We start from the raw sequence: 27,354 nt of genomic DNA on the forward strand, positions 1-27,354 counted from the left end.
TGCCTTAAGACTGAGAGAGCTGTCAGGGACGTAGGAGCCAGTGGGAGTTAAAGCAACTTGAACCCTCCTCATATTTAGCAAACTCACAGGAAACATCTGCCCAATGTCTCCAAAAGCTCAAGTGCATTTTCCGGCTGGACAATGATGTGAACCAGAGTTAAGGGGCTCTCCCCGGTGGCTAACAGATAGGAACCCAGGCATAGAATCTAAGGGACCAGTGATCTGGGTGGAAGTTACCTCCTTGTAACTTCCCTGCCCAGGGCCCTAGTTCTGCTCGTTGGGACTAAGGAGACTATTAGCTGGATTTTTCTGAAGTGGAAAAAATAATCTAGGGGACAACACTGAGTCACATGTAGTCAGGAGACGATGAGAGATAGACCCTATATTCAAGGTTGTGGCCAGAAAGACCATACTCTGCCCTGTGTTTATTTTCCCACCCCCAGCTTTTCCTGTCCTCTCACCCTTCTTTTCTTGTGTTCTGCCACGAACCTTTCTCTGTGTCCTTGGAGGGGCAAGGCCCCCAAGGGCACAAAGTCAGGGAACAATGGAGGGCAGAGGGCCAACTGATGCCCACTGGCTTGGGGCTCCCCTTCTGCTCTTCCAGCCTTAGCTGGGTGCTAAATGGGCCAGGTCTGCCCTCCCCTCTCTGCCACTGCGCCTGGATAATGTGGGCCTAGAGCTGATGTGCACGTCTCCCATGTCCCCACCCAGGTCTGTTTCCATTTATCTAAACTCTCTTGGTCTCTTCCTCAGGAAGTGAGAGAGTCTGTAAAGGCTGTAACTATGTGTGTGTGGTCTCAGAAGGAAATGCCTCATCACAGCAGCTCCTATCAGTCTCCTCAGACAACAGCGTGGCCTCACTAGTCCTTGGCCCCTGCTCCTTTCAGTCCCAGCCTGGTACACTGGACCATGCGGTATCCTTGCAGCCCCAGTCTCCTCCTAGTCTTCTGCTTGCTGGTGGGCAGCCTGACACAGACTGACTATGATGAGGAGAATACCAATGCAGGTGAGTTATGTTCTTAGAAAGGAAAGGGCAATGCTCTGAACTTACCCCTTGAGAGAGACCCAAGGGGTCCTTGTAGCCTCCCCAGTTTTGCTGATAGTACTGTTGGGAGTCACCTTGTGCTCCAGGGCTGCTCCAGAGAATGGAGTGCTGGGAGGGTGGGTAGGCAAGGGTTAAACATAAGCACTCCTGCCATTGAGATTCTGTCTTTGACCCAGGTGACTGAGATGAACAGGGTGCCTGAGGCTGGCATGGGACAAAGAGACTTTAGGGATTATCTATCTCAAGTCCCTCATTTACACAGAAAGAAGCTGAGGCCTGTATGTGAAACCATGCATACAAGCTAAATCCAGTACTTTCCCCCTATGCCACATGTGAGATAAGGTCTGGACAACTGAGATTTGGAAGAAATCTTGACGATTGCCTGGTCCAAGTTATACTCAACAGGAACTTCCACTGTGATATACCCAAGTGATGGCCAGTGCTTAGCACAGTGCTTGGTCCGTGTGATTATTGATCGATTGACTATGTGCATCTGTTTGGGGAAGGGGCCCTATCTCACGGTGGCGCTCTCCACGGGGGTGAGGGGGAGCGGTGCTCTAATGATGAAATTCTTCTGATATTGAGCTGAAATCTGGCTCTGCTGCTCTCGCTTCTTTGCCTCCTGAAGTCGAGTTCTTCCTTTTACAGAGAAGTGCAGCAGTGTCAGTCTTCTTGTCTATAAAATGGGGCTAATGTCTGCTTAGAGGAAAAGCTTTGTAAGCTTTTGTAAGCCATCAAATGCTATAGAAATGGGGAGATGGGGGGATGATGCTTTCGAACTGGCAGCTACCCATGGGCTGCGCCACTGGGGCAGAAATGGAATGAGCTGAAAGGCATCTAATTCAGTCAGCTGAGCAAAGAATGACACAGAAGTCAGTCCTCCCATGGGCAGTCACGGGGGATTACTGAGTCCTGGTTCTCACCCTCTTTGGGGGTTAGGGGTGGAAGTAGGAGCTGCCATGGCAAGGATGCCTGGGGAGTAGGCCATGGTGGTCATGCCCTGTTCCTCTGGAGGAATGGGAAGCAAGGGCCAGGTTTGGTGGCCTTTGCCCTTCCATGTCCCCCAATACTACTAGCACCCTGAGGAAAGGTCCTGTTTTCTCCAAGCTAGTAATGACTCCACTTGGGGCTCTAGTCTCAGGGAAGCTGTGTTTTGGGGTGTCCTGGGGTAGAGGGCAGCAACATGCCATAGGTGAAAGAACACCACATTTAAAGTCAGAGGATGTTGGTTTGAATCCTACCTAGCCTTGCTATTATTATTTACATGATAGTGGGGAAATTTTATTTCTCTGAATCTCAGATTTCCATCTGTAAGATAAGGAGAGGGGCAGGGTTGGGATAAATGAACTTGAGCTGGAATCAAGATCCTGCCATTTACTACCTATTTGATCATAAGTAAATTGCCTCTTCTTCCTCACCTCTTAAATGAAGAGGAGAGACTAATTGACCTCTAAGGTCGATGGTCCTTCCTCCCTCCCTCCCCCCATCCCCTCTAAACAGACCCACATCCTTTCCAATGGTCAGGACTCTCTGTGATAGGCTGTCTCTGTTCCTGAGGACTTCCCCAGCGCTTGCCCACCCCAAACCATTTCCTATCATTCATACAATCTACCCAGAACATCTGGAAGACTAAAGAGTTGCTTGTGCTGGGAAGGAGGGAGGGAAACATTCACAGTGGGCCAAATAGCGCTTTAACTCACAGTGAGATGAGAGATTATTTTGATTCAGATGTTTTAGGAAGGGTTCAGAAGATTAGTGTAACTTCTTGGAAAAGTCTGAGGTGTCAGTCCAGGCTAGGACCATTTTCAGTATCATTATTCACACAGGTTTTGGGATGTGGAGGCAGAACCCTGGATCTTCCTCCTGCTTATCCCAGGGCCACAGACAAATCACAGTTCTCCACTTCCTCTTCCACCTTGATAATCATCTCAGATAAGGGGTTATGACTCATGGTTTAAGAAGTGCTAAAGGGATCACGAATGAAAAAATTTAGGAAGCCTTGATCTAAGGCTCTTTCCATTACAGCTAATGACTAAAGTGATCCTGCACTTAGCACATAGTAGGCACTTAATGTTTATTGATTGATCAACCACTAAGTGCTCCTCACTGGTCTTCCTCTTCCAGACAAGCCAATCACACACTTCTCTCATTGACAGCACACACAGCTTATCCCATAGGCCTGTTTCACTTCTTTATGGGCACCCAGAGTACAGGCCCAGCTGGGCAACCAGCTCCAGCTGTTGACCTGGAGGAAATGTAGCTGATGACAACTTTGGGTTCGTCCTCTTCAAGCTGAGAAACTGAGACTTGGACTCCGGTGAAGAGAGCCGCTAGGTTTCCACCCTTGCAGAGCTGGTGATGGTCCTTATTATGGGGTAGGGGAAAGCACTGTTTCCATGATTACCGGGCCATGGAGCAGAGGGTGACTGGGGTCAGACTGTGCTAACCCATAGCTGTTTCTTCTCACAGATGATAGTACAGATCCCCACACTAATGAGACCTCACCCCTCTTCGGCCTCTGCCCAAGGAGCTTTCCTGGGAAGACGATGAGCTTAAATAACATCACCTACCTGTGTATTGAGAAGGAGTCCAGGGAGCACCTCTTTAGCTGGGTCTTCACAGCCTTGGTCCCTTCCCTCTATACGCTCGTCTTCTTGGTGGGCTTGCCAGCCAATGGCTTAGCGTTGTGGGTGCTGGCTGCCAAGATTCAGAAATTGCCTTCCACCATTTTTCTGATGAACCTTGCTGTGGCTGACCTGCTCCTGGTGCTAGCCCTGCCCTTCAAGATCTCCTACTACTTCCTGGGTCACCGCTGGGTCTTTGAGGAGGGGCTCTGTCGCCTGGTGACTGCTTTCTTCTATGGAAACATGTACTGTTCTATGTTGCTGCTGGCCTGCATCAGTCTGGACAGGTACCTAGCCATCGTCCACCCGTTCTTCTCCCGTTCTGTGCGCAGCCCCACCTTTGCCACCTGCCTCTGTGCCATTGTCTGGCTTGGGGCAGCTGCCCTCACAGTGCCCCTGGCTGCACAGCGCCAGTCCTACCCACTGCATGGCAGCTCTGGCCTCATCGTGTGTCATGATGTGCTCCCCCAGGATGAGCAGGTCAGCCACTTCCTGAAGATCTTTGTCTGCCTGGTCCTGTTGGGCTTCTTCCTTCCGCTTCTGGTGATTCTCTTCTGCTACGGTTCGGTCATCTACACCCTGGTGGCCAGCGGGAAGACGTATGGCTATGCCATCAAGCTCACTGTGCTGGTGCTGGCCTCAGCAATTATGCTCTTTACCCCCAGCAACATACTCCTGCTCATCCACTATTCGGATCCCAGGACCAGTGGCTTTGGAGACCTCTACTTCTGGTATGTCCTCAGCCTGGTCATCAGCACCTTCAACAGCTGTGTGGACCCTTTCATCTACTACTATGTATCGGAAGAATTCCGGGACAAAATAAAGAGAAAGCTTTGTCAGCAGGACAAGGACATGCTCACAGTCCAGAAAACTTCCAAGGAGGAAGTCCTTGGCTTGGGCACCCGCTCTACATCTCTGCTGTAGAGATCCATCTGATGTTGCTCTGGATCTGGCTGGAGGGTGGGAGGCACGGCTTTCTGATGGGCCTGTTGTTTGTGTCAGCCCCAGAGGCATCTCCCTTTGTCCTTGCCCTCAGTGTTCCCTGAAACTCCCACCTTTATCCTTTCCTCAGCAAACTTTGCAAGGATGAGAGGGGATAAGCACTCTGTTTTTCCCTCCCCAGCTTCTACTTCATCCAGAGGACTTTCACCTTGAAGACCCAACTCCATTTCCAGGGAGGTCCAGTACCTTGTTCCCTATTAGATAAGTACTGACAGATCTGAGGGGTGTCAATACTGGAGAAGAGAAAACTTGGTAGGGGCAGAGGTCATGGGGGAAGTGGCGGAACAGACACTATCTGCCTTCTGGTGATTGAAGGAAAGCGATTTTAAGATGCTCTGCTTTGTCAAAGAAGAAAGAAACAGGACCAAGACTTGGGGAGGGATTTATATCAGACTTTAGCTAATATGAAAAACACCTCCTGATGATAAAAGCTGCCAAAAAGCAGGAAATGTTGGTCAGGAGGAGGTGAACTCCTAGAGGTACTGATGAAAAGGTTGGATGAAGACTTGACAACATTATGGAGATGCTATGCCATGCTTCAGGCAAGGAGGTGGAAGGTCCTGCTAACTCCAGCATCCTGTGCCTTGTCTTACTGGGGCTGCTGGCTGCAGGATTTGAGACCTGTCCCCTAAGGGCATAGTCTTGCTGCTGAACCTTCAAGATCCCATGCCTCTCCTTCCTCACTTGAGGCAGGTCAGGCTGGCTGGTGGATTCTACTGAACGGAGAGCTGATTAAGACCCAATCCAGTTCTAAACAGGTTCTTCTTAAGTGACCCAGCAAGTAAAAGTAAAGATTTGTGATCAAGCCAGTTGCTTGGTCAACATGAGACATAAGACATACATAAAGCCAAGATAAGATATCCATGCTTGGTGGCAATAGTCTATTTCAGCCTGTAAAGGCTAGAACTGACTTTAGAACACAGAATGTGGAATGTGAGAGGGACTTTACAGCCAATAATGTGGGAGGTAGGAGAGCCCTGAGGACATAGAATGTCAGAGCTGGGAAGGCCCTTAGAACAGGGAATATCAGGGCTGGGAGGGTCTTTAGAACACAGAACGTCAGAGCTGGAAAAATCCTCAGATTTCCTCAGAGACCAGCCAATCCAATATTCTTACTTTACAGAAGATGGAAGAGAAGTTTAGAGAGAGCTCCCAGGAGCTAGCAGGTCCCTTAGAGATCATCAATTTCATTTTACAGATAAGGAAACTGAGGCTTTGAAGATGGGTGACTTGTTCAGAGCCCCACAGCTATGAGTATATGAGGCAGAATTCAAACCCAAGTCTTCCTAAGTCCAAGTCCAGTTCTCTGGTACCTCTCATTTATTCTAAGCCCTATATCTGACAAATGAGGAAAGTGGAACTGAGAGAGATGAAGTCTCTTTCCCTAGATCACACAGGTAATAAGTGGCAGAACTGGAATTAGAATCCAGAGCCCGGCTCCAAATTTCATACTTTCTTCATTGTATTAGAGTCTTTGAACAGTTCAGTGACAAAGCCAGAACCAGAGTCCAGCTCTCTGACCCCATCCAGGGGCGGGTTCTCATTCTCTGCCCTTTGCCACAGCCCACTGATGCCCTTCATCCATGATCTGAGCCAGGCCATACTCAGGATGGAAGGCTAAGTCATGGGTGGTGCCTCCACAGGCCCTTCTCTAATAGAGTCTCAAGTGAGAGCTGGGAGGGACCTCAGAGATCACTTGGTCAAATCCCCTTATTTGACAATTGAGGAAAGTGAGGCTTATCCTCCCTTGCAGGTTAAATGACTTGCCCAGGGACACTCAGTCAGGAGGTGCCAAGATTGAAACCTAAATCCTTTAGGCTCTAAGTCCTATATTCACTACACTCTGACATACTTCCTTCTTAAGGCCTTGACCTGAATTCTTCTAGATGGGGAAATGATGAGAATTTTCTAAGTAGAAACAAGTGAACTTACAGGTCAAGTGAGGCTGAGGATAGAAAGTCTTGGCAAGCTGGTGGAGAGAGAAGAGGGTAAAGAGGGGGCAGAAGAGGGTCGGGATTTGACCAGAGCCCTGCAGGATAATCTGAGCAGCCCCAGGTATCTTGCCGAACACTCTGGAATGTAAAGTTTCTATGACCTTGGTGACTTACTTATACTCTATGAAAGAACCAATGGGCACATGGGATGACAAATGGCCTCTTGGGGGCAGAGGCAGGACCGTTGGGTGCTGAGGTCCTAAGGAGGGTTGCTCTAACAAGAAAGAAGGTTGCTCTCACTTCCCACCCGGTGGCCATCCCTCCACACAGCCCTATTTTATATAATGGCAGTAGTACCCTCCACTTTCTCCCTGCCTCCTCCACCACAGGCTCCAGGTCCTGCCAGCCTTGGTGCTTCTCATCACCCATAGCTCCCATTTCTAAGACCTAAAACCTTCAAAGAACTTAGACAGGTCTGTGGGCAGCAGGGGTGGCAGGGCAGATCCCGAGTCTGAATTCAGAGCCAGGGTCCTAATCCTGGCCCTTAGAATCAGAGCATCTTAGAGTTAGGAAAGTGCCCCTGGAGGGCATTTAGTTGAGCTCACACAGGGGGAATGCTCCCTGCCACATGCTCCTCCAACCTCATACTTTCCAGGTCCCCTTGAGTCTTAGTGTCTTTCCTCCAGCCTGTCTCTATCTTCTATGTACATAGTTGTCTGGAAATTGTTGTTTTGTGTCCTCCCCTGCCCCCTCATCAGACTGGGAGTTCCTTGAGGGCAGGGACCATGTTTTTATCTTTCTTTGTATCCCTTGAACTTAGCACAGTACCTGGCACTGAGTAGGTGCTTCATAAATGTTTGTTGACTTGCTTACAAAACATTTTCTTCGAAACAATTCCTTGAGATCAGCGGTACAAGGACGGTTATATTTAGCAGGTGAAAAAACCGAGCTCGAAGAAGTTATATGACTTATCCAGTCACAAAGCTAATGAACGGAGCCAAGTCACAAGACTGAGTCTTCTGACTCACTCTGCTGTGCCGTGGTGGTCTCTGCGTGACAGTCTTTATAAATCCATCCTGACTCACAGAGATCCTTGCTCCCCCTTCTAGATGCTCACACACTATCCCTTCACCAATCCCTGTCAGGTAAATGGCCTCCAGTTTTCCTCCCCTCCACTTTTTGGAGGAGAAAATGGAGACCTTTCCCCATGTCTAGTCTGGGAATCTCCTAGTTAGCCCTCCAGTATCCCAAAGAATCCCTGCTAATGACTCAGGAAATGCGCCCATTATTCTGGACTCAGCATAAAGTTCAGCAAGGATGGGTGACCTGAATGCTCTGAGTGAGGGTGGCTGGCTGCCCTGCTCTGATTTTTCAGGGACCATTTTGGCCCTTTTCACTTCATCACGCCAGCTTCATTCTCCTTGTTAGAGAAAACAGAAGCTTTGTCTGGCTTAACCTCCCCTGAGCCCTGACACTTATTCTGACAGGCTCCCTCCTCAGTCCCCTGCCCTTTCATCCATCCTTGGTTCTTCTCCAGAATCGCCTGGATTCCTCACAGCTGTCTGAATGTGAGGCCTTGAGGTTTCATTCATTTGTACCCTGGTAACTGGACCCCACACCCAAAATATGTGACTGATGTTGCAAGGAGGCTTCATTTTAGATACTGAGATTTTATTAACAATTGCCCTCTAAAACCGCCCAGGGTCAAGTGCTTCCTCCTTGCTTTGAGTCCTGTGGCCATCGGCCAATCCTGGGGCAGCAAAGCCTGGGCCAGGGCTGAGCCGGCTCTAAGCTGTAGCTGCGGAGCTGAATGGGGCCCTTGGAGATCAGCGTCCTGAAGGCTGAGCAGCACACGAGGCACCACATTTCTACGGCACTCTTCACTTTTGTTTAGCAGATTGGCACATCTTTTGTTTCATGTCTGCCTTACCACAGCCCTTCAAAATGGTACAGCAAGTATTGTTACTATGTTACAGATGGGGAAATGGAGGCCTGGAGAAGGGATGGTACTTGCCTAGAGTCATACCCAGACCTCCACACTCTTAGCACTTCATTCACTATGCCAAGCTGATATCGGCTAGGTCATCTGTTCTATCCATTTGTCAACACGTCTTATCTTTCCTCCCAGATTCCATGAGGGCAGCAATCATCTTACTCATATCTTACTTTGCTTCTCCTCAAGGCTGAGAACAGGGCCTTGTGCATAAAGGGAGGAGTACTCAGTAAAGGTTCTCTGCACCTCAGCCTCTTCATCTGTAAAATGGGACTAATGCCTGCCCTACCCTAACTCACAGATTGTTGAGAGGCTAAAATGAGGTGACTGATGTGGAGATTCATTGATCAAAAGTGAAGGCACCAAGAAGGCAGGGGGCAGTGGCTTACTCCAAAGTAAATAGGTCCCCTGGCCCCTTTCTGTCCCCTGAGGAGGCCGTGCTCAAATGCCACTCCTGCTCTTGGCAGTTAATGGTATGGTAGAAGCTCTATGGGAAAACCACAAAGGAGGCAGGAAGTGCAGGTATGGAAGGGTTGGGGGAATGGTACTGAGAGTAAAGCGCAAGGCTGGTCTAGACTCCCCTGCAGACTCAGCATGACTAGGGAAGGGACACAAGGCCTTTTGCAGTGGGTGAGAAAGGTCCAAGTCCTTCTTGCTCTCCACAAAGTCAGCGATCTGAGCAAAGCCATCAAGGAGGCACCTTCTGGGTCACTTCTCCTGGGAAGGTCGTCATTTCTGTTGAAAAAGAGACCACAGGGTCATTATTGCCAGCATCCATTTGTAGGAAAATGGGACATTGTGTCTGGAGAAGAGAAGATTCAGGACGTGACCATTATCTTCAAATATCTGATGCTAGGACGACAGGAGTGATTGGAGGGAGGTAGATTTCAGCTCTTTTTAAAGTGTTACTTCCAACAATAGCCAGGTGGTGCAGTGGACAGAGCACCAAGCCTGGAGTCAGGAAGACTCTTTGGGTGTTCAAATGTGATCTCAGACACTCACTAGCTTTGTAACCCTGGGCAAGTCATTTAACCCTGTTGGCCTCGGTTTCCTTATCTGTAATATGAGTGGGAGAAGGAAGTGGCAAACCAGGATCTTTGCTAAGAAAATCCCAAATGGGGTCATAAAGAGTCAGCCATGATTGAAAACAACTGAACAATCCAATAATGATCATAGATTTATAACTGGAAGGGATCTTAAAAGTACGGGCAAGGACATGGAGGCCCCAAGGGGCTGTGACTTGCCCAAGATCACACAGGTAGTGACAGGATCGCTATCTGACCCAAAGTCCTGTGACCCCAAACCTAGTATTCTTTCAGTGGACAGCTATTTGGACACTGATGAACCGATCGCCTCAGCAATAACCCTGCCAAGTGGTGTTCAAATGTGGCTTGTCAAGGATGTTGTGGAAGGAAAGCCTGTATAGGAGGCATGGATATGGTTGGCTGTCGAGAGGTTCTCCCTCTGGTGCAGTCACACCTCATGTCTGGAGGAAGGCTTTGTTGCCCTTTCTGTACGCTTATTTGTATGCTTTTACTCATGGTTATTAGTGTATAACAAAGACACAGACACCTTAAAAAACACTCTGACCTTCCTCGGCTCCTGGATTCAGAGCTGGCAGGGTCCTCAGAAATTGCCTTAGTCCAACACCTTTGCTTTGCAGATGAGGAAACTGAGGCCCAGGGAGGGTAGTGGACTTGTCCAAAGTCACATTGCTAGGAAGTCTTGGAGTCAGAATTTGAATCCGGAATTTAGAATCCTCTGATTCTTTCTACTGTACCACATTGCCTCCTTTCAGTAGGGAAGCTGCTTAACTCCCATTTTACGGATAAATAAAAGGACAGAAGGGCCCTGCTTATGGCACCCTACCCAGGGAGTCTCGGCTGCCCAGCACAAGGCTCTTGCGCTGTCCTCCCCAGGAATGTCTGGCCCCAGGACTGACTGGCTCCCTGGCAACAGTAGCTGGTGACTCACGGACTGGACGAGATCCTGGGAAGGAGAGTAATTCTGGTGGCTGCAAATCCCTTCCCTTCCCAGCAGGCAAGGTGTCACATGTGGCACAAAGACTCAATGTTAAACGGAGATGAATTTCAGAGAACATCTGCTCTAACCACCTGGTGACTCAATAGATGGAGCCCGGGGCCTGAAGTCAGAAAGACTAGAGTTCAGATCTGGCCTCAGAAATGTTTTAGCTGTGTGTCCCTCAGCAAGTTACTTACTCTCTATCTGTCTCAGTTTCCTCAACTGTAAAATGGGGATAATAAAGCATCTACCTTACCAGGTTGTGACGACTAAATGAGATGATACTGATAAACCACTCAGCACAGGGCCTGGTACATAGTAGGTGCATAATAAATGCTTGTTTCCTTCCTTCCTTTTATTCAAAGCATATGCCCTGTTTAATACACTCTCCAAAAGTGGCTCCATGGCCTCTCTGTGAAGACTGCCAGTGGCTGTCTGACTGGAGACAGTTTGTGAGAGGCTCACCATTCCATGTGGTCTCCACGTCCTTCCTTCCAGGTACTTTCAGAAGCACTGCTGGCTGTCGTCAGCTCTGGCCTCACGTCAGAGCTCTCGGCCTCAGAGCCGTAGGGGTCAGGGTCATACTCATAGAAGTAGTAGGCAATGTCTGATGGTGGCTGTACTGGGCTCTCTGGAAGGAAATAAACAGGAAACACCGACTGATGTCTAGGAAGCCAGGGTTCTTGGGGGCTGATACAGCACAGGATGGACCTGGAGCACCTACGACCGCAGACACCCAAAGCAAGAGGACCTTAGAGGATACTACAACATGACTATGCAGTGCTCACTCAGCTTCTAGTGATGGGGAGCTCAAGCTCTGCCAATCTGTACCCACGAGACCATGGGCAAGTCACTTACTCTCTCTGGGCCTTAGTTTCCATAACTGGCAGTCTAGATAACCTCTAAGGTCCCTGCCAGTTGTGAATCCTGTGATTCTATGAATTCCTCAGTTGTCAATGTCTTTCCTAAGCTGTGGTGCCCAGCATGAATGGATGAATGAATAAGCATTTATTAAGGATTTACCATGTGCCAGGCCCTGTGCTAGGCCTTGGGAACACACACACATGCGCACACAGCGCGCGCACACACACACACACACACACACACACACACACACACACACACACACACTGCCCTCAGAGAGGGGAAGACAACACAAGAGGCGGAGGGGTGGCCAGGGACAGGAGCATTGGTTGGGGAATGAAACATAAGTCTCCAGATGGAGTTCAATGAGGGCAGAAAACAGAAGGATTTGCATGGAGCATAAAGGGGACTGAGACAACTCCAAGCCAGGGATCCTGGGAAAATGGTGACACTGCAGAAAATCGAAGGACTGGTTTGTGAAGAATGCAATGGGTTCAAAGGTGACCAGTAATATTGTGAGTTCGCATTTACACAGTGATTTACAGTTTCAGAGCATCTTCCTAAAAGTGATCCTATAAGCTATGCCTTGTTAAGTATGATTAATCTGGCACATAGTAGGTGCTTAACAAATGTTTATTGACTGATAAAATGAAGAAACTGAGGCTTAGAGGTTACATGACTTGACTGAAGTCATACAAGCAGTAAATCTCTAAGCCAGAATTTGAACCCAGGTCTTTTGTGATGTCAAGCCCAGGCCACTATCCTCTACAAACATTCTCCTTGCCTTTTCTGGAGCTTGTGATGCTCATGGCCACCCCTCCTTACTAGAAAAGAGTACAGCTTCCTCTAAGCTTCAAAGACGCCATGTTCTCCTGGATTTCGTCTCTGTCTCCTTTGCTGGCTCTTTGTCCTTAGCCCTTAGCCCTCCTCTCATCCCTGGGTGCTTATGAGCTAACCTTGCCGTTCACTCTTGTGGCCTCTGTCCACACTTCTCTCTGTAGCTTCCAAACCTCCACTTTCACAGTGGCCGATGGCACCTGCAGCCATCTCAAGGACATCTCCCACTGAATGTCTCACTGGGACCTCAGATTCGACATGCCCATATACACCCCTTTCCCTTCAGAGCTCCCTATTTCTGTCTCTGGCACCTTCGGATTTGAAACCTTGACATCATCGTGGACTCTTCCCTCTCCCAAACTTCTCATACTCAATCAGTTGCCAAGCTCTACAACCTGCTGGTCTTTGCATCTAGAGCTGTGATTTCAGTGGGGTAGGAACTCTCTTACCAGCACCCACTGGCCATTTCCCTACAGTTTCAAGTATCAAGAGTTGCCAGAGGCATTGAGAGGGAAGTGCTTTGCCTAGTCACAGAGATAACGGGAGTTACAAATGAGACTCCACCCAGGTGATCCTGACTTTGCAGCCACTTTTCCCCTACCTCCCTATGGAGAGACCCTCACTATATCTACCTGGATCCCAAAAGCCTCCAAAGAGGCCTTTCAGCCTGACTTGCTCCCCACTCAGTCTATCCTTCACACCCTGCCAGAAAGAAGGATCTTTATGCCCATATCTGCTCATATCCTTCCTCTCTTCAGAAGCCTTCTATGGCTGCCTATGGCTTACAGAGAGCACATCTCACCCCCTTAGCTCAGCAGTCAGTCTAGGGACCTCCAGGTGCTCTATGCACCAAATGGAATGCATCCTTCTGTCCCACCCACACCCCATGCTGCCCTGCTTCGTCTGGAATGCCCTCTTCCCCACCTACTCATCATTTATTTTATTGTTAGATTATTAATTGGTGCTTAAATTAAATGTTTATTGGCATTCTCTGCTTCCCTGTCACTTCCCAGTGTTTCCACCATAGACCATCATTCCTACAATCTAATCTTCTTCAACAACAGCGGCAGCAGAAACAACAACAAAACAGATTTCAAGCTGGAGAGGACCTCAGAAGTCCCATTTTCCAGGTGGGAAAACAGGTCTAGGGCAGTTATGCAACTTCCTCAAGTTATGAGACTCCAGCCCAGACTGGAGAGCTGTGCTCTTTTCACTGCACAATCCGGCCTCCCCTAGTCCAGCCAAACAAATCACGCTGCACATGCCACGGCTGAAGATACCTGCCTCACTGGGTGCCTGTTGCTCCACCCTTCTGTTGAGCGTCAGGAGGCATACTCCATGGTCAGTTCTCTGATGTCATGATTCTTACTTCTCCTTGAATGCCCAAGTCAGACTAGACTTTCCTGTTGTGTTTCATGTGATGTGATATATCATACAATTTGGGCATCATCTCTTGTTTCTGAAGTGTATCTCTTTTCTTAGCTTTAAAATGAGGGGGGCGGGAGGGGCAGAGCCAAGATAGAAGAGTAACACTACACACTTTCTAGAATGCTGCCTCCAAGCCCAGCCAAATACGTATACAAAGGACTCAGAAACAAATTCTAGAGCTGCAGAGCCCACAGAATGATGGAGTGAAGCAAATCTCTAGCCCAAGACAGCCTGGAAGGTTGCCAAGAAGTGTCTATCATGCCATACAAGCAACAGGGCACAGTCCAGAAAGGCAGAGGACTGAGGGCTGAGTCCTGAGAGGCACCCATAGCAGAGGGGAGCAGGGGGTAGGGAGATAGAAGCCTACAAAGGAGACTGATAAGGAGTGGTCTGAGAAGTAGGAGAAGAGACAGGAAAGAGCATCTTCCTGGAGAGCTTGGACAGAGTCACCAAAAAGAAAGGGAAAAAATGAGGACAGAGGAAAGAACACTGGCTTTGGCAAGAATGAGCACCCTGATGATATCCACAGCTGAGGGCCTTGGGAGGGGGGACATAGCTACAGGTCTGCCTGGGCTGGAAAACAGACTGACAAACACCAGACAGAACCACAGAGCTTCCTGCCCATCATCTCCTCTCTCTCACTCCCAGAGTCCTGGAAGAAGGCCAGGCTAGAGGATCCTACAGCAGAATCAACTGCCTCTGGATATAGGGAGCCCCCAGTTTCTAGACATCTTCAAGTGGTGGCTCATCTCCTAGGGGTATTAGAGAGGATATTCCTGTTCTGATAGAAGTGGTCCTAGGCATCCCATGAGGCTAATTCCACCTCTGACACTCTGTGATATCCATTTGATAGATAGGGGAAACTGAGGGTCAGAGAGAAATGCCTTGCCTGTGGTCACACAGGTGGTGTCGCTGGGATGTGAACTTGGGCCTCCTGGCTTCTGGTCTAGTATATTTCCCACTGTACTTTGTTAGAGAAGTCAAACATGAGCCCAAGAGCTCTGACATAACTGAAGTGATGACAGCCTCACAAAAACGTCATCTACTCCTTTTTCTCAGGCCCCAGTGTCCCAGCTCAGGACAAGAGCAGCCTCCCAGGAAGAGGTCGTGGCATCCTTCTTTCCTCCCAGGGATTCATTGAATTGCAGATAATTAAAGCCACACGTGGTAGATCCCCAGGCATCAGTCTTGGCTGTGTGCATTAGGTGACCTTTGGGCAAGTCACTGCCCTTCTTTGGGAGCTATAAAATGAGCAGGTGATCCCTAAAGTCCTTTCCAACTATGGCACACTGTGATTTTGCAAGAGGTGATGGGAGCCACATCAAGGATTAGACAACAAGTAGAACCCTGGAAGTTTAGAGCCCTGGGTTCTAGTTTCTATCTGCTGCCATGACTCTAGAATCTAGTAGGAAAATGAATGGACTGAAAGTTAGGAGACTTGATTTTGAATATAGCACTTCCAGTTTCTAGTGTAACGAAAAATAATCATAGTGCTTTAAGGTTGGCTAAGCACTTTACATATGCTGTTTCATTTAATTTTCACAATAATCCTGTGCTTTTACTATCTCCATTCTACAGATGAGGAAACTGAGGCAGAGAAGGTTAAGTGACTTGCCCAGGGTCACAAAGCCATTAAATGTCTGAGACAAGATTGAACTCAGCTCCTTCTGTCTCCAGGTCGAGCGTTGTATGTACTATACCACATGGTTGTCCACATGATCTTACTTAGTCTCTCCTTTTGTCTTTGGATCTTGATTTCTTCCACTTCAGATTGTGGGTGCCCAATTAAGTGGTTGCTAAGGCCCTTTCTCTAAGCTTTGGCAACCTGTGCTCTAAGGGACCTTCTCAACACTAACATTCTCACCTGCATTATTAGAAGATCTTCTAACTGGCTGTCCTGGTTCTTACATCTTACCACATAGCTGCCAAAATAATCTTCCTTCTAATCTCTCTTGTTTTGGTTTTGTTTGTGCAACTAACCTGAGGTCCCACCATCTTTCCTTCTCCCACAGATTCCCTAAGGGAAGAGTAATGGTGCTCCCACCGAATCTTGATCTCTTTCTGTAAGTTTGCTAGGGGATGAGGCCCCTGCCTGGACACAGGACTCTTCTTCAGCTACAGAAGAGTGAGAATGAGTCCTGAGGTTTCACTGCAGGAGTGAGCAGGTGAGGCCAGAGGCAGGTGGGAGAGTGGGAGGGGCTCTAAAGAGGAGGCAGGAGATGAAAGCCCCAGCTCTTAGCCTTGGCACTGCCACCTCGAGCCCACCACAGCTTCCTGAGGCCCCCATCCATGGATTCATTCATTCACCAGCTATTTGCTGAATTCCAACAATGCACAGGCACTGTACACAGGAATAAAGTGAGACAGAATTCCAGGGCCCTAAAATAGATGAGGTTACATCAGGTTGGGAGAATGAGGAACAGCTTCTTGGAGGATTTTGATGGGGAGAGATGAGTAGGGAGGCAGAAAGAACAGCATAAACAAAGACCCAAAAGCAGACAAAGAAGGGGCCTTATCTGGGAAGAGTGATGTCCACTTTGGATAAAACATCAGGTAATGTGTGCAAAGCGATAGGCTGGGGTCAGGTCAAGTCCAGTACCTATGGGAAGCATCTGAGTAGGAGCAAGATGTGATGAGAACTGAACATTTGGATGATAATTCTGACAGCCTGTGGATTGTGAGGGGATAGAATGGAAGCAAGGAGATCAGTGGCAGCAGGTCAGCCATAAAGGAGTAAGGGCCTGAATGGAAAGAACAAGATAGATGGGAATGACCAGGAAGACAGGCAGAATCAACAGAGCTTGGAGACTAATTGGAAAAGGAGAATGTGGAGAGAAGTTGGAAATGACTCTGACTGACAGAGGAAGGCAAGTCAGGAGGAACAGGTTTGGGACAGAAAATAATGAGTTTCATTTTGGACATGCAGAGTATAAAGTATCAATGGGCCATGAGATGGAGATATTTAGCCGAAAGCTGGAAATCTGGGTTTTAGCCTAAGGAGAAAACTGTTTTAGATGAAGATATGAGGGTCCAAGTTGAGGGTATGGAGGATGGATGAGATTGTGAAGGCCTAGACACAGAAGAGATGAGAATGGTGACAAAAGAGTAGTCAAAGGTGGGAGGTGGAAAAGATGATCTGTTCAATATCTTTGTGACTCTTGGGGACCCCATTTGGGTTTTCCTTGGCAAAGATATTGGTGTGGTTTGTTATTTCCTTCTCCAGCTCATTTTACAGATGAGAAAACTGAGGCAAGTAGAGTTAAGTGATTTACCTAGGGTCACACTCTAGGAAGGGTCTAAGGTTGGATTTGAACTTAACGAAGAGTCTTCCTGACTCTTGATTCCTTTACACCCAGTGTGCAATATTATGGGGTCACAGTATATTTGAGGTGAAGGATGCTTCCCCATAACCTAGTTCTAGTCCCTTGGGCTGCCCAAGGAAAGAGTTGCTTCATGTGTAAAATGAGGAGGGGGATGTAGGTGATCTTTAATAGTAATAACTTACTTTTTTCTGTGGTCACTAGATGGAGCCATATGTGCTGGGACTGAAATCAGGACTGCAGTTCAGATTTGACCTCAGACACATACTCTAGCTGTCTGACCCTGGGCAAATTGCTTAACCCTATTTGCCTCAGTGTCCTCATCTGTAAAATGAGCTGGAGAAAGAAGTGGCAAGCTACTCCAGTATTTTGCCAAGAAAATCCCAAAGGGGTCACAAAAGGTTGGACAGGACTGAACAACATGGTTTTGTTTTGGTTTTGTCTCACACTTTCAGGCTACAGAGCACAAAGCAATTCTGGGAAATGGATGGTGCAGATGAAACTAAGGCACAGAGTGGATAAGTGCCAAAAGTATGACTGGAGCTCAGGTCTCCTATCTGCCTCCAAGGTTAATACTCCACTCAAGTACTTTCTCCATTTCCTTTCAGCTTTACCATTGCCTGGTCTATGTTCTAAGATCTGCTCCAGGGCTAACATTCCATGTTCTATTAATTCCAGGCTCCTTACAGACCTGACACTCTAGGACAATGCTAAGGACCAGCCTTTCTGGGGGAGAGGATAGAAGGCAGCCTTGAGGACCTGGAGCAAACTGGATCATTTGGTAGCCACCTGAAGACTGAAGGTGACTTATATGAACAGATGTAAGGTGAGCAGAACCAGAAGAACGATTTATATGGCAGTAACATTGGAAAGATTCAAGGACTCTGATCAACCCAGCGATCAACCATGACTAGAGCAGGATGATGAAGCCTGCTGCCCACCTCCAGACAGACGTGATGGGGCATCGGGGTGCAAACTGAGATAGACATTTTTGGACGTGGCCAATGTGAGAATTTATTTTTGCTTGACCATGCATATTTGTTATACTGGTTTAGTGTTCCTTTTTCAGTGGAAGAGGGAGAAAATGGGAGAGAAAATAGATTCTTGTTAAATGGGGAAAAAAAATCAAAATTAAAAAAAAAAAAGAACTTCCCAGATCTTAGAAAAGGCTAGGTACTTCTCTGAGGGACACCCTTTGGAAGCAGAGCTCAGCAGGACATTCCAGATCACAATGACTTTTTGGAAGTCAGACATGGCCCCCCCAACCCAGGTGGTGGAGAAGGAAAGGTGAAAAAAAGCTAGGCATTTACTTGCAGTGCAGTGGGCTGCTGATGCCTGCTCAATCCTGGTGCTGTTTCTGCAGGCAGCCACCTCCATCTGACAATGGTTTTGGTAGATGACTCCATCGGATCCGCACACGGGGTCCCCGTCATAGCCACAGTCCCGAGAGCAGAGGCACTGTTCAAAGGACTCCTCAGCCAGGCAGCCCGGGACATTGTTGCATGGACCATTATGAACCAGACCTGAAAGAGTAGCAGGCAAAGGGCTGGGGAGAGAACACCTGAGGCAGGCAGAGTATTGGAGGGTACTTTACCCCTTCCCTCTCTGAGGTCTGTGTAGGATTCCCAGTGGAAGACAATGTCAACCCAAAGGGTCAATGAGAAGGACTTGAAGAAGCTCTGCTCGTTTGTCCCTGGAAATATACCCTAGGAGAGTCCGTGGATGTCAGTATGGTAGGGGAGGTGTTCCAAGCCATTCTGGGTTATTCAGTACTCCTCCCCAGGCCACACAAAAAGCTTTTCCAGACCACCTCTTCTTTCCTCAAACCTCTCTATCCTTCCCCTCCTTTTACTGCAGCTGAGGACCTTGCCTCTTACTTTGCTGAGAAAACTGAGGCCATTTGTCATAATCAATCTTCTCCATTTCCCTTTCTCTCAAACCCCTCAACACCATCTCCTGCCATCCCCTCGTTTCTAGCAGTCTCGGATAGTGTCACAGGTGACCCTTTGCCTTGCCAAGGTCAAGCCCTCTATATGAGTTAGACATGAAAAATTAACAAATACTTGCTGATTAACTGATTGAGTCAGAGATGAGAAAATGAATTAGCATATATGACTTTTTCTGGAGGTTTAGCTATGGAAGAAAAGAGTGATATAAGACAATAACAAGAGGTAATGGTCAGATCAAATGGAGGATTTTTTGTTTAAAGGATGAAGAGACTTGGCCACCTTTGTAGGCAACAGGAAAGGCTGGAGTAGATAAAATGAAATTGAAGCTGAGAAACAGAGAAGCAAGTTCTCTACAAGAGGAGGGGACTGGATGATGGACAGATCTGAACTCATAAAGATGAGTCTGCCTGATTCCAAGCCCAGCGCTCTATCTGCTGTCATCTTAATTAAATTATCCTCGTTCTTATTTCTAAATCTGAATATTCTGTCTTCTCTAATAAATGAGCCATAGGAAAACGTGTTCTTTTAACCTGGATTTTGTGGAAAGAGGTGAGTAGAGGAGAAAGAGGAAAGAGGGTACTGGAAGTGAATGCCCAAACCCAGGGGCAGCAGAGGAAGGTAATCAGGAACCAAGGGTGGCAGTGCTGTTAAGTAGGAGAGCCAGAGAGTTCCAGGAGGCACACAGTACATTCAGCTGGGGTTCAGTGATTGGCAAAGGCTTAGAAACCAGTGAAAAGAATAGGCCCTCAATCCGAAGGCAAACATCCCCTAAACCAGGTCCAAGCAGAGGAGCCAGTGCCCTGGAAATCTATGATTTATTGCTGCTTAAGACCCATGGGATGATTCCTTTACAGATGGTGGTAGCGACAGCAGTGGTGAAGATGATTGTAGAGGTGATAATGAGAGGGGTGATGAGATAGACATGGGACACGGTGACAGACTTGGAGTCAGGAAGACCTGGATTGAAACCTGCCTCAGACATTTATTACCTGTGTGAACCTGGGCAAGTCACTTAACCTCAGTCTACCTTGGCTTCCTCATCTTTAAAATGGGCATATATAACAGCACTAACTTCAGAGGGTTGTTGTGATGATCAAACAAGATAATACATGCAAAGCACTATGCAAGCTTTAAAGGGCTAGGCTACGTGGCCTAAAGTGTGCAGGACATCTACCAGTATGAGGATTAGAGTGACCGTGATGTTGTACATGACAGTGATGACAGCACTGGTGAGGAGGACAACAGTGATAGCTTTCCCTTTCAGAAGAAAGCTGTAATCTATTTATCGATTTGCCATCCTAAGGCATGGCTGTAGATGATTCCTGCACTGGTCAGGGTCAGACTGAATGACCTCAGAATTCTGAAATTCTAGAATTCTATGACATATTTCAGTTCTGTGTTTCATAGGGCAGAGCAAGACAAATGTGAAAAGACTTGCTGCTGGGAGAAAAATGTTGACATGGTAACAAGTTCTCAGTTGGAATATAGACTGACTTGGGTTGAAAGCCTCAAGGACTTTGTACTGAGTCATTTTTCAGTTGTGTTCGACTCTCTGTGACCCCCTTTGGGGTTTCTTGGCAAAGATTACTGGACTAGTTTTCCATTCCCTTCTCCAGCTCATTTTACAGATGAGGAAACTGAGGCCAACAGGGGCAAGTGACTTGCCCAGGGTCATACAGCTATTGAGTGTCTGAGGCTGGATTTGTACCCAGATCTTCTGGACTCCAGGCCCAGCACTCTATTGAGCCACCTAGCTGCTTGCCAAGCCCCAGAAACTTACCAGGTCCTTGACTGGCTGAACTTTCCACCTCATTGCAAGTGGGCCCATCACACAATTCCCTGGCCAGTGGGCTGCTTTCACTGACATTATAGAAGCGGGTTGCTTCAAATGCTACATGGAAAGAAAGTAGACAAGGTCAGGACTGCTCAGAGCAGCAACAGGAGCTCAGGGAGATATAGGGTGGTTGTGCTTTGAAGGATAAGACCCTACCTACCCGGCTCATAGTAGTCATACACAGTGATTGGCATGGGTGCAGTCTTCCCAACAATGTACTCTCGGAAGGCCTGGAATCTCACACAGGTCAAGCATTGGCTTGGAATCTATAAAAAGACAGTGTAAGGTTAGCTCTAGCTGTCCCTGGTTCTAGACCCTATTGCATAGTTAGATAGCACACAAAGAAAGCAGAGTGGGCAAGAAATGCCCAAGACTTCAAAAAAGAGAGATAAACCAGATGCTGGTTCTCCCCAAAGGAGAAGTAGACACAAACAATCAAGGAGCAATGTGCTTGGGGATTTGGAGTCTGAAGATTATAGAATCTCTTCTGTAAGTCTCCATTTCCCTTTTCATAAATACAATATTTCAGGGTTCTCTGATTTTATCTGCGTGGAGCTCCACATAAATAGATCCCAAAGCCACCAGGGCCTTAGCCGCTAGTCTTCCTGGATTTCTGATGATGAAGAAATTCACCCTCTATTAAGCCAACTTTCTGCTGGTGATTCAATTCAATTCAAAGCCTACTGTCCACAAGGAAATGTACCAGGAGAATGAAGGAGGGCTACTGCCTTCAAGGAGATTCCATTCTATCGAAGGAGATAAAAACAAGTGCAGATAAGTAAACACTATATTCTAAAGAGGGAGACAATTTTCTTAAATGGAGAGCTCTAGCAGTGTCAGGACATGGCAAGCCAAGTCTGGGGATCAGTCAGTGGGTCAGTTTGGCTAGACCAGAAAAGTAGAATAGGAAAAATTTGAAATGTATTTGGAAAGTTAGGCTGAAGCCAAACTACCAAAGTCCTTAAATACCAGGGTGAGGAACCTATATTTTATTCTAGAGGCAACAGGGAACAATATTTGTATTTTCAGTGTGAGAGGATGAAACCGTCTCTTAGGTGGGGTTCGATTTCAGCATCCGATGGAGGATGAATTGAAGACGAAAAGACTGGAAGCTGGAAAAGCAAAAAGCAAAAAGCAAAAGCTGCTACAGAGAAAGGTGTTGGAACCAGGGTATGTCATGAGAGTGGGGAGAAGGGGAACATATGTAAGAGAGATGATGGTGGGAGACTAGACAAGACTTGGCAGACTGCTTAGATATGGAGGTTAAGGAAGAAAGTCAAGGACGACTGAAGAGGTTAACAACCTAGGAAACTGGGAGGATGCTGGTCTTATCAACAAAAACAGGGACATCAGAGAGATGGGGAAAGTTTAGTTTGATATGCCCATGGGATATTCAGGAAGAGATGCTTTTCTAAGCCTATGGTATCTACTTCTTTAGATACCTTACATATCAATCCTTTAGGACTTTCATAATTGTATCTTTTCCTATCTACATTTAGTCCAATCTCCTGATTGTTCACTTTCGTGCCATTCTTACTTTCTCTATAAGCATATCTAGTACTGGGATATGAGGGTCCCAGAATGGTGGTTCCACTGTCCTTGATGGTGAAAAGTTTGTTACAGTAATTACAGATTTTTTTCATTTAAAAATAACTGTTCTCTTTTAATTTTTGTCTTTGAATGTCCTTGGAATGACTTTGTTTAGTTGGATCTGGTAAAGCATGGATTATAATTCTCTACGGATTATAATAACCCTACCTCATAGGGTTTTGAGGGGACCCAATGAGACACAGTATATAAAGTGATTTTAACTGTAAAATGTTACATAAATGTGAAACTATTATCACTCTAATTGTACCACAAACTAATCTTTCATTCCATTTGCTAGTGGTCTCTCTGTTTACTCAAGCTTTCCTGTATTGAACTACCTGTGAAAATATTATATTGGAGAGACACTTTATAATATAAACAACTCCTGGGAGCAGGAAGTCTCACTTTTAACTTTGTAGGCACCCAGCACAAGGTCAGAACCAGAACTACTAGACATGTAACAAATGTTAGATGCATTGAATTGAATGTATACAACACTCTGATTTTCCAATGTCAAGTTGTTTCTGCTATCTCACAATACCCTTGTGAAACTGACAGAGTAGGTAGGTTTTTAGTATACCCAGTTGACAGAGGGAAAAACAATCAACCCGTAAATCTGATGTGGCCGGCATGGAAGCAGGAAGACCTGAGTCCAAATTCAGTCTCAGGCTCTCACCAGCTGTGTGACCCTGGGTAAGTCACTTAACCTCTGTTTGTCTCAGTTTCCTCATCTCTAGAATAGGGATAATAACACCTGAGGCTGTTGTGGGGAATCAATTGAGATATTATTTGTAAAGTGCTTTGTAAAGTTCCTGGCACATAGTGAACACCATATGAATATTAGTTATTATTACTATTACAGAAATTCAATGCCTTCCCTTAGGAGAGTCAAAGCTAGAGATGATAATAACTCACGTTTTTCTAGCACTCTCCTCACAACATTCTGAGTGAGACAGGTAGTGCCAGCGTTATTATTCCCTTTTCACAGATGAGAAAACTGTGGTGCTGATGTTAAGTGACTCACCCAGATTCACAGGTCTTAAGTCGCGGAGCTTGGACTCAAACCCAGTGTTAGTGGAAAGAAGATGGGATTTGGAGTCAGCATACTGAGCTCTGACTGACCTTTGTCTGCCTGCACAATGTGAATGGAGCCTCTTTAAATTCAGTTTTATTTTCAGTTCCTAATTCTCTTCTTTCCTCGTCCCCCTCTCAAGGAGAAGGCAAGAAAAACAAAACCCATTCCCAAGATGGACTGTGGCACCTTGGTTTCATCACTTGGACTGCCCTACGTCATGGGGCTGCTGTGGGCAAAGAGAGAGGAGCTCTCTGTGGAGACAGACCAAGGAATGGTGATCGATTACCTCATCAAAATAGAAAAGGACTTTCCTTCCTTCAACTTCATATCTTTTGAGTCCAATCTGCTTGTTCATCAGTAACTGAAAAAAAAAAAACCCACAAAAGGTTAAGCTTGATTTGCATTTCCTGAATACTCTTCTGGGAGCAAGTTGGAGCATAAGGATGCTGTGCGGGAGAGGACATGTTTCTGAGCCCCTAACATAATCTGATCTCCACCTGAGGGACTCATTTGCAGACTCCTAGAATCACAAACCCTCTGGAATGGAGGGCCCAGGATCCACCAAGTCTTTTTTTGAAGACTGGGACATTTGCCCTACTCTGGTTCTGTGGCAGGGTCACTAAGGAGAGCTCAGCAAGCACATGTGCTTTATCTGAGTGGCCATGAGGGTCTTGAGCTGGGTGCCTTCTTCCTCATGGTGCTGCTGTCTCGCCTCTCTCAGGACCAGAACCCTGAGAAGATCAGATCATATGTGAGTCAGGGACAGAGCTTCTGTCCCTCTTTGTTTCCCTTATAGTGACAAAAGCCCTTTTGGTTTCTTGAAGTCTTCACTAACAGACTTAACCCAGCAATAATAGCTGGTCTTTGGGGTCCACCCTCTGCCCTCTCCCCTGCTCGCGTCTTGTGTCCATCTCTCTGTGTCTTTCATGTATCTGAGCTGGTCCCAGAGTTCCCCACATCAGATCTGGCTCCCCTCTTTCTTCTTTTTTTGTCTCATCAGAATTTCATTCTCAAGAGCTTTTCATTCCTCCAGGTCTGTCTTCCCTTAAACAACTGTAGGCCATTGGATTCTTCCTCTGAACTCTTTAAAATCTAGGATGCACATTAGATTATACCTGACTTTTCTCTCCTCTAGAATGAATTCTAAGACAGAGAGATCACTTCCTTCCAAGGCTTCTAGTATTTTTGCTTTACTGCTATTATAACAGAGACAGAATTTCCATTTGAAACTAAACCTGCCAGGGAGTTAGCATATTTGTTCACTCCCAGAGGAGCTAGAAGATTTCCAAGGGTGCCCCTCCGGTGCAAATGATCAGCAAAAACCAGACCAAAACACTTTTTCCTCTCCTCTACCAGTCCTTACTGAGCTGCTCCAAGTGCCCAACTTTGTCCTAGCTACGGCTGGTGGATTCCAGAAGAGAATAATAGGCCTGATCATCAGCTTACAATCTAGTTGAGGATATAAAACTCATGAGCATGAACACTGAAACACGACACCTGGCAGCCTAGGAGAATGGCAAGAGGAGAGGATCAGGGGTCAAGAAACATGGGTCCAGTCCTCAGTCCTGATAGGAGATCACTATAATGGCAGGCAAGTCAGTTCGCATGGCAGGGTCTCACTTTTTCTCATTTGTAAAAGGAGGGTTTTGGTTCAGACAATCTAAGGTTCCTTCAGTTGTAATGTTTTCTGAATGCTACGGTTGAAAGTCAGGGATGACCCAAGGCCAGGAAGCTGCAAGGACAGTTCAGATGGGCACTGCTAGACTGAGTTTGTTTTCACAGCTTTGTGATCACTTGCTTCTCTAGACTGATATGTATGTTCTGGGGAGGGACACATTTCAGGGGAACCAGATATACCTTCCGTATGCCACAGAGAGGACTTGGCTGAAGAGGGTATAGAACAAAACACAGCCCTGTACTGCCCATTCTTTACAAATCTTTCTCCTGCCAGTACTACCTCATTTCTGACAGAAATGCTCACTGTTAATCACCAAACATTATTGCCACTACGATGCTCTTTCTATCTCAAGCCTTCCCATAACCAAATGATACACAGTAGAGCCTAGGAGCATGGCTTTAGGGCTAGGAGGGACCATCTAGCTCTAAAATTCCTCATTCTACAGGTGAGGGAACTGAAGACTAGGCAGGGTAAATGTTCTCCAAGGTCATACAAGTAGTTGGCATCAGAAGCTAGATTTGGTAAGACAGCCCCTGGCCTCCTAGAACTCACAGACCAGTAGGGGCATAAGGCACAAAGCCAGGTAACTCTAGTACACATTACATGATGGAGGAACTGGAGAGTTGTAAGCATAAAGTGTGTGAGGCTCAAGGCTGTTAGCCACTGGGAGCATCAAGGAAGGCTCTATGGAGGAGGTGGCCTTGGGCCATGGGTTCATAGATTCAATAGGCCAGGAGACATCAGCATTCCTAAGCCCTGCTGTGGACCCACTGACAAAATTCACAGTCCCAGTATCCTAGTAGATGTAGATTGTTGGAAGTCCCAGGAAGGTAAGACCCATTCACTAGAATACTCAGGGTAGGCCTCATGGAGGAGCTGGGCTGCAGTTAGGCCTCAAAGGGTGGAATAGATTTTGGAAAGAATTCCTGACCCAAATAAGAGGGACCATTCAGAGAGATTCCTGAAGCAGAAACTCCTCTTTCGGGGTGTCGGCTACATCCCCCACAAAGCATTCACAGAAGTGACCTACAGCTATGCATTACTGTTTCCAACAAGGTGACCACAGCCTCCTGATGGCTGCTTCCCATGTACTGTACTTAATGCCAGCAAACATCCTGTCCCTAGCTGACCCGGAGTGCCCATAAAAGATGAGGGAGGAGCCTCACACAGTCCCTGTAATTCCTAGGAATGGAGCCATTTCCTTATAAATGTCAGGGCAATGAACCAGACCCACATGGAGCCTAGAGAGAACCAGGTACTTCCATGATGCAGAATGAATGTGACCATAATGCAGCCAAGCCTGTCTTTCCCACATTATGATCTCAAGAATTCCCAGGCGAGACACAGCTATAAAAGCTGCTGCCACATGTCCTTTCACCATCACTAAGGAGCAAGCATGAATTTTACCTCCCTCAGAACCAGGCAGGATGGGGTAACTGTCCTTGTGATTGGGGACCCTGCAGGGAGAGGTCATTTCTCAGCACATCCTCTTTCTCTGATAAGCTGGAAGGCTGAAACCCCTGGGAGGGACTTTGGTCAGCTGAAGTACCATGTTCTTGAGGGACGTTCAGTGTTTTCAGTACATGGTCACATCTGGAGGCTTTGTGGTGAGCCAGGGCACAGAAGATTCATTAAAACACCAAGGCTCTCCAGATGAGGAGAAAGCCCCCTGTCCAAATTCTACCTGGTGACAGAGACACAAGATGTAGAGACAGGGGGAGAGACAAACAAAAAGAAAAAGGCAGGGACAAGGACAGTGAAAAAGGGTGGGGGAGAGGGAGAAGAAGAGGGGGGAGGGGAGGAAGAGAGAGAGGGAGTGGGAAAGGGAGAAGAAGGGAGAGAGGGAGTGGGAAAGGGAGAGGAAGGGAGAAACAGGAGAGAGAGAGAGAGAGAGAGAGAGAGAGAGAGAGAGAGAGAGAGAGAGAATGCCCAGAAGAAAGAAAGAAAATGAGGGAAAAGTAGAAGCTGAGACCAAGTGAACTAATACGTGGCAGTAATGGAGGACCCTGGCACAAAAGGCAGGACCATGACTGGCCAAACCTAACAACAAGCCTGGCTGGAAGCAGAGGGGGCTTCAGAGAAGGGGGCCCTTGGCTAGGGTATGACCTCAGATGGAGCTGCAGCCTCAAAGCTAATACTGTGAGGTCCAAGCCCTTAAG

General features: G+C 47.1%; 2 protein-coding genes across 3 annotated transcripts in view; one reads left to right on the forward strand and one right to left on the reverse strand.

The window, feature by feature from the left end:
* The first annotated feature begins 571 nt into the window (after positions 1-571).
* On the forward strand, positions 572-10,875 carry F2RL3 (F2R like thrombin or trypsin receptor 3). The gene is made up of 2 exons (XM_072601275.1): positions 572-1,006; positions 3,515-10,875. The coding sequence occupies exons 1-2, from the start codon at positions 910-912 to the stop codon at positions 4,591-4,593; spliced, it is 1,176 nt and encodes a 391-aa protein (XP_072457376.1). The 5' UTR covers positions 572-909; the 3' UTR covers positions 4,594-10,875.
* The window catches only part of CPAMD8 (C3 and PZP like alpha-2-macroglobulin domain containing 8), a 150,925-nt gene continuing 131,830 nt past the window's right edge, over positions 8,260-27,354 (reverse strand). Inside the window, exons 37-42 of one of the 2 annotated variants that reach the window (XM_072601272.1) lie at positions 23,804-23,878; positions 21,013-21,118; positions 20,799-20,909; positions 18,380-18,592; positions 11,086-11,251; positions 8,260-9,333 (exon numbers count right to left, since the gene is read on the reverse strand). In XM_072601272.1, the coding sequence (XP_072457373.1) occupies position 9,333; positions 11,086-11,251; positions 18,380-18,592; positions 20,799-20,909; positions 21,013-21,118; positions 23,804-23,878 (672 nt within the window). In that variant the 3' untranslated portion in view covers positions 8,260-9,332. The remainder of the gene's footprint in view (positions 9,334-11,085; positions 11,252-18,379; positions 18,593-20,798; positions 20,910-21,012; positions 21,119-23,803; positions 23,879-27,354) is intronic. The other variant, XM_072601274.1, reaches the window with a different exon arrangement.

Source organism: Notamacropus eugenii, chromosome 4 (assembly GCF_028372415.1).
Source record: "Notamacropus eugenii isolate mMacEug1 chromosome 4, mMacEug1.pri_v2, whole genome shotgun sequence".
Lineage (NCBI taxonomy): Eukaryota > Metazoa > Chordata > Mammalia > Diprotodontia > Macropodidae > Notamacropus > Notamacropus eugenii.

What these genes read in the sequence shown, in the direction of transcription:
- F2RL3 (XM_072601275.1), top strand. Translation starts at nt 910, where the DNA reads ATGCGGTATCCTTGCAGCCCCAGTCTCCTCCTAGTCTTCTGCTTGCTG. An exon ending in TGAGGAGAATACCAATGCAG is followed by an intron (nt 1,007 to 3,514) that starts GTGAGTTATGTT and finishes TTCTTCTCACAG; the next exon opens with ATGATAGTACAGATCCCCAC.